Below are 7,235 nucleotides of genomic sequence, written 5' to 3' on the forward strand. Positions count from 1 at the left end.
AGGGGTAGGCATCTGGAGTCACCAGGCATGAGGAGACACGCATGTGTCAGGTGTTCTCCGTGAGCTGCGGTGTTTGGAGCCTGGTGTATTCGAGTGCAGCCTGCCCTCCCAGCTAGGCTTAGGGCCTGACACTTTGGCCATTTTTCCTGTGAACAGACACCATGAGAGTTACGGGCCAGCCCCTTGTCCTGGGATGTGTCCAGGAGAACAGGAGGTGCCATCGATGTGGGCACCAGGGCTGGTAACAGTGAGGCAGAGAAGAGGGAGAGCTGCGCGCCAGGCCACAGCTTCACCCCTTTCCTCCTTCCTCAGAGTGCTGAGGGTAACAGTTTCCTCCCAGAGCCTGCTGCTGGTGGAGAGGGTCTGCAGGCCCGGCACTGTGGAACTCACTGGAAAACAACCTCCTAGGGCCCTAAGCATGGTCCCAACTGGGTTTTCTGATGTATGACTTGCACTTACTAATGGGTTATGCACCAGGAATGAATTTACTGTTATCTGTATGTATTCTGCAGTGTCAAAAGTGTGTGTGTGTGTATGTGTGTGTGTGTGTGTGTATGTTGAGGGTGAGGGGGAGTGTATGTTAAAGTTAGCACCTCCGGAACCTAGGATAAACTGTGCAGAATAGGTGTTTGTTTCATTTTTAATGAGCTCAGGAGGCCATGCAAAAGCTTGCAGTAACCTACATTGCTGGCTACTCTCACCCAGAGACGTTTCCAGAGGGCTGGTCTACTTTGGAGTGACAGGCCGCTGCTCTCATCACACGGGTGTGTGTGATTTTATTTATTTTTATATGGTTTTTATTGTAAAATGATGTACAGAAGGGTTACCGTTACATGAGCAAGGTAATGAGTACATTTCCTACCAAGCATTGTTACCTCCTCCTTTGTTTTTCCCCTACCATCCCTTCCCTCCTATCCCCACCTCCACATTCCACTCCACCCCCGCCTAAATTGTAAAGTTCATTTTTCAACATAGTGTCTTGTGCATCTCATTGTTACAATGGGTCAACTTGCATCCCTATTTAAACGTTTTGTTTTTTCCCTTCCCCTCCCCAAATTAGAGAAGTGTTTATACAAGATGCAGGGCACTGACCTCAAATACAGTGAAAACAGGGGTTATACCATGGGGGAGGAACATACAAAGAAACAAAAAATCACATGGTACTTTATAAATACATTAGAAACAATAGCAAGAAAGAAAAAACCACTTGTGTCCCTATCTTGGGGGTCATTTTGCTTAACATCATCTTATCTGGTCATATGTACATAGCTTTTGCCCTTTTCTGCTTGTCCCAGACATATACTAGTTATTGCAAATAAGGGGAACCATGGGATCTGAGTTTCTTTGGGCCTGGCTTACTTCACTTAATATAATTTTTCCGAGTCTTTCCATTTCCTAACAAATGGGGTGATGTCATTCTTTCTGATGGAGGCATTTTATTAATTGGGTGAGGATATGGGACACAGGTGCAGGAGTTGGGTTGTACACATTGCTGTGTGGAGGGTGTTTGCGTGGGGCTCTGCATAAGTTCTTCACTCCGTTGTGGATTTTTGTACCACCCGTGATCCACGTGTAGCATGTGGAACTAAGCCGTGCTTGGGCTTTGCAGTCCATGGGTCTTGTGCTCCAGGGCAAACCTGGACCTGTCACTTCACGTGGGGACTGAACCTGCCTGTGCTGTGTTGACATCTGACACCGCGCACGTGTGCCGTGCCCACAGCATTCCACGCTGAATTCAGCCGAGTTTTACTCTGCACCTTTATTTTTAGTCACACAGATGAGTCAGGGATGAGGTTTTGATTTGATTAAGGTTTCAGAGGCAGGAGATGCCTAAGAGTTGTGCATGCATCCGTGTGTGGGCGTGTGTGTGGGGGGGGTATATGTTTGTGTGTCTCTTTTTTGGGCAGTACTGGGGTTTGACCTTGAGGCCTTGCCCTTGCTAGACAGGAGTTTTTCCACTTGAGCCATAACACCCCCCCAAACCCTTTTGCTTTAGTTATTTTTCAGATGGAGCCTTTTCTTTTTGCCCAGGAGTGGCCTTAGACCAGAATCATTCCGCTTCTTCCTCCCACAGAGCTGGGATTACAGGCCAGCGGCCCTCCCCTGCCCCCAGCTCCTGTGTAATTTCTTTTTTCTTTTTTTTGGGGGAGGTCGGTCATGGGGCCTGAACTCTGGGCCTGAGCGCTGTACCTCAGCTCTTCAGCTCAAGGCTAGCGCTCTACCACTTGAGCCACAGCGCCACTTCCGGCTTTTTTCTTTTTGCTTATGTGGTGCTGAGAAATCGAACTCAGGGCCTCATGCATACAAGGCAAGCACTGTACCACTGAGCCATCTTCCCAGCCCCTCCTGTATAATTTCTTAAATGCAAAACTACCTTTTCCATTACCAAGTGATCCAGAATTCCTCTTCCAACCTCATATTTGTATTTGAAGTCCCCAAGCTTAGAGATAGGTTTTAGAACCCTTAAATACCCCCAATGGAATCCATGCCAGCTCTTCTTTAATTTCCTTCCATGCCCTCTAGAGGACCTTCAAATCAGGGGAGTTGCTAAGGGTTGTGGAAATGTTTTTTGGCCATCCACTCTATTTTATTTTTTTGGGTCCGGTCTGGGCCTGGGTGCTGTCCCTCAGCTCTTTAGCTCAAGGCTAGTGCTCTACCACTTGAGTCACAGCACCACTTCCGTTTTTTTTTCTTTTTGCTTATGTGGTGCTGAGGAATTGAACCCAGGGCCTCATGCATGCAAGGCAAGCGCTCTACCACTGAGCCACCTTCCCAGCCCAATCTACTCTGTTTTAATTTGGGAGTTTTCAAGAAAAGAACAATAACTATAAATATCAAGCAAATACCTAGGTGACAACCTTGAAGAACAAATAGCAGCAGCAGTGGCCGGGCCCTGCGTTGGTCTGAGGGCCCCGGCGGTCTGGCGTGGCGAGGTTAGGTTCCCCCAGTGCTGCGGGCTCTCAGCGTCCTGGCAGAGTGCTGCAGAAGGCCTGCACTTTGGGCACCTCAGGAAGCCCTCTTGCTTCTGGAGATGGCTAGAAAACTTGAGCATAGCGTTTGTCCCTGGGGTCCTGCTGTGTTTAGAGGCCCCCGAGTTTATTGATTGGGTTAGGGTTGCCAAGCTATTAGAAAAACATATTCCTTTCTTTGCATAAATGAGTTTGGGTCTTGGCCCAACTGCTATCGTTTGAGTCCCAGTGGAAGCTGTAAAAAGCCGAGGCTTGGGGCACAGGGTGTGGCTTAATGGTAGAAAGCTTGCTGGGCCTGCTTCTGGCCCCAGTAACTGCAAAAGAAAAAGAAAAAAATGCTAGCTACAAACATTAGGTGCTCCTTGCTGAGCTGGGAATCTCAAGGTTTTTGTCATTTATTGTTTGAATGTTGGCTTTGAAACTTTTCAACTCCTCAGTGCTGTAATGAAGCTGAGGTTAGGGACTTGGGGAAAGTGGCAAAGATGAAGACCAATACCCAGGATGGGTGTTACTGTCTTGTGACATTGTGGAGGCATTCCACAGGGACTACACAGAGAGCCCGTCTTAAACAGGACATTGTCAGTTATCCGTGCCGTAGGAGCCTTGTCTCTCTTTATGATCGATTTTATGAGTGGACCATACAGAGAGGTAACTTTCCATGGTGACCAAGTGACTCATTTATTATGGTCTCGTGATTTGATTTTATGATTTCAAAGTAAGTCCTATAGGCCAGTTTATCATTTTGTCTCTGGTATCTTCTTTACTAGAGGGAAAAGTGGCCATTGGGCATGACAAGCCCCCCAGGGGCCAGTCTCCTCCCCTCCGCGGCTCCAGTCTTCCGTAGCAAGTGTCCCTATTAATAATCGATGATTGAGTCAAGTGGCAAGTTTCTGATGTTCTTTCTCTCCACGTAACAATAACACATCTTGTTTTCTAGAATGCCAGCAGTTACTCTGCAGCGATGACGGAGCCCAAGTCGGTGTGCGTCTCGGTGGACGAGGTTGTCTCCAGTGGCATGGAGGAGGCCGAGACGGACCTTCTGAATGGACACCTAAAGAAAGTGGACAACAACCTCACGGAGGCGCAGCGCTTCTCCTCCCTGCCTCGGAGAGCAGCTGTGAACATTGAATTCAAGGACCTTTCCTACTCGGTTCCTGAAGGCCCGTGGTGGAGGAAGAAAGGTAGGTGGGAGGTTGAGCTAGGAGAAGCTAGCGAAGGACGTGGAAGCGTGTCTGGGGAAAATCTGGGTCTGGATGTTGGGTTTCAGCGCTGTTGCGGTCTCAGCCAATGGGTTTAGTTCTTTGTATCTGACTTCTCCCCTCTGAAGTGGGCAGGGGGCATGGGATGAGCTCTGAAATTCCGGACTCTTACTGCACGGCCAGTATTCTGCCTTGGAAATAACCAGGGCCATCCATAGTTCAGATTTTGGATTTTTTATTTTTTAGATTTTTGGAATATTTACATTCCCATCATGTAGTATCTTGGAGATAGGACCCAAGTATAACTTACATCTGTGTTTCATGTTTATCTAACTTATAAACATGGTCTGCAGGTAAATTTATGCAGTGTTTTTAGTGTACCTGGATTTTGATTGTGGCGGGTCACATGAGGTCAGGTGGAAACTTCCACTTGTGCAGAGATTTTGTAGTTACCATTTCCAGACAAGGGCTGGTGTTCAGGCAGTACAAACAGTTTCATGCAGATCATCCACATGTGCGGCTTCTGGTCTGAACTCAGAGGTCCTCAGTGGTGGATGCTGTGTGTTAGTTTATGTCAATCTTTCAATATACAACCATTTTCCAGCCAAAAGGAAGGCAGGTGCTGCCTCCCAAGTTTGAAGTGCTGAAAACCCAGCCAGGGTCATGGTGCAGCCCTGTCATTTTTATGTGATGATATGTAAGGACTCTTGGGAGATGGTGCTGGTGACCTGTTACAAAGAAGCTGTGTGACTTTAAGAATGGCAGAAGCAGAAGGGTGGAGCCTAAGGCACCACTAGAAAACCACCGGCTGCAGGCTTTGCACCCAGCCTGAAGGGGTCTGAGGACGGGCAGTTTGAGTCTGTGAACAACTGTCTCTAGCTCTAGACTTTCCAGGCATGGAGCATCCATGCCTCCCTGGGCCAGGACTCATTCTTAGCCTCTTCTGCTTCTTCCTTCCTTCCTTCCTTCCTTCCTTCCTTCCTTCCTTCCTTCCTTCCTTCCTTCTTTCCTCCTTCCTTCCTTCCTTCCTTCCTTCCTCCCTCCCTCCCTCTTCCTCCCTCCCTCCCTCCTTCTCTCTCTTTCTTTCTTTCTTCCTTTCTTTTTCTTTCTTTCTTTCTTTGTTTCTTTCTTTCCTTCTCTCTCTCTCTCTCTCTTTCTCTCTTTTCTCTTTTTTGTCAGTCAAGGGGCTTGAACTCTAGGCCTGGGTGCTGTCCCTGAGCTCTTCAGCTCAAGGGTAGTGCTCTACCACTTGAGCTACAGGGCCACTTCCAGCTTTTTCTGTGATTAATTGGAGATAAGAGTCTCACAGACTTTCCTGCCTGGGCTGGCTTTGACCTCTATCCTCAGCTCTCAGCCTCCTGAGTAGCTAGGATTATAGGCATGAGCCTGTGGTGCCTGGCTTTTGTCTGCTTCTTTTGAGAACGTTATTCTCTATCTCCCTCTGCTTCGTGAGCATTCACTTAGTCCCGAGTGGAGGAGCTGGAGAGCATGGCAGACATCACCAAGAGACGCTGGGCTCTGAGAGGAATTAGTGACAGCCAAAGTGACAAGTGCCACTGGAAGACTGTCATTTTTGTTTTAGGTCTCTCAACTTAAATCCAGACTTGATTCTTCTTTCTTTTGTTGAAAAAAGCCATTGAAGACTCTTTTCATTTTTATCTCTTCTCTTCTCCCTTTTTTTTCTGTTTTCCTGAAGCAAGCAAAGCCTCTGAGATTGTTGGCTAAGTAGTCAGGTATTGGTTGTAAACATACTTTTGTCACCTTGATAGACTGATTCCTGGGACCTGGGGGCCCAGGGCTTGTTGGATGATTCTGCCTGTGTGTTTGCACAAGCAGGAACTGATCTGCCACTCTCAAGGGCTGATTGTGTAGCCCTGTTATCTGATACTTGGATTTTCAGAGCATGCCAACCTGTTTTGTTAAGAAAGAAATTCTGCACCAGGCTCAGGTTTGGGCCCATTCTCTGAACCCTGTTGGAATTTCAACATAAGGACACAACATTTTCCTTCTCAACTGGAAAGAAGATTTTTACAGAAAAAGGAATCAAGTGGGTTTTATGTAGGCAAATTGTGGCGAGCTGCGCGGGGCAGAGTGATGCGTGTTCTCCTGCCGTGTGGCCTTGGAGCTGCCCCGCGGGCCTCGGGGATGGACATGGCTGCCGTGCTTGGAAACCTGGGCGCCTCTACACGGGAAGCCTGGCACAGGACGGGCTCTGCCAGTGTTGGCAAGCAGGAAGCATCGCCTCATGCCCACCGTGGTTCTCTAAGTGTTAAATGGGCCACCTTCACCACCAAACGCAGCCATTAGGAGATGACTGTTTTGCTTTTGTTTTTGGTGTTGGAGATGAAACCCAGGGCCTCAGAACAGCGTAGGCCAGCCTCCACCACTGAGCTACATCCCCAGCCCAGGCAATGGCTTCTTAGTGAGACAGGGCCACAAGTGTTCATTCTCACCAGTCTTCATGGACGCTCGGCCAGGTAGCCACGAAGTAGACACTTGCCCTGTAGTAACCTCTCAGGCGGGAGAGGAACGGGAAACGGCCCTGCGGGACTGGCTTGTGACTCAGAGATGGTAGAGGATGACAGAGATGCTCAGCCTGGCGTGTCTCAGTTGTTAGCTGTTCAGCCAGCGGGGCGTGATTAGCTGCCTGACTTCTTCCCCAGTTCTCCTCTTCCTCTGCCACAGAAGCTTCCTCCTGTGCCTTCTTCTCTTTCCGGGTCCTCCCATGTACCCTTTGTTCCTCGGTCCTATAGTTCAGAATCAACATGGCTTACCATTCCAGCATGAATGTAAGGTTGGAAATAATTGTCACCTTCCTCTCAGTGAGTAGAAAGGAAACTGAGGCCAGGGGCCTGCTCAGGCTCCTGGCCCTGGCAGAGGCAGGCTGGGGAAAAGAGCAGCAAGTCTTCCTCTGTGTGGCCTAACGCGGTGGCCAGGCTTTGCTTAGCACACAGCCCCATCGGACTGCCTGGCGCAAGCAGCCGGCCGGAAGCACGCAAGCAGCCGGCCGGAAGCACGCAAGCAGCCGGCCGGAAGCACGCAAGCAGCCGGCCGGAAGCACGCAAGC

At 49.0% G+C, this 7,235-nt stretch overlaps 1 protein-coding gene across 1 annotated transcript in view; it reads left to right on the top strand.

Moving 5' to 3' along the window:
- Nucleotides 1-3,911: 3,911 nt before the first annotated feature.
- Abcg1 (ATP-binding cassette, sub-family G (WHITE), member 1) overlaps nucleotides 3,912-7,235 on the top strand; it is a 54,605-nt gene continuing 51,281 nt past the window's right edge. The window contains exon 1 of the mRNA XM_013027346.1: nucleotides 3,912-4,150. Coding sequence (XP_012882800.1) covers nucleotides 3,931-4,150 — 220 coding nt within the window. The 5' untranslated portion in view covers nucleotides 3,912-3,930. The remainder of the gene's footprint in view (nucleotides 4,151-7,235) is intronic.

This window comes from Dipodomys ordii, unplaced genomic scaffold, assembly GCF_000151885.1.
Source record: "Dipodomys ordii isolate 6190 unplaced genomic scaffold, Dord_2.0 Scaffold103, whole genome shotgun sequence".
NCBI lineage: Eukaryota > Metazoa > Chordata > Mammalia > Rodentia > Heteromyidae > Dipodomys > Dipodomys ordii.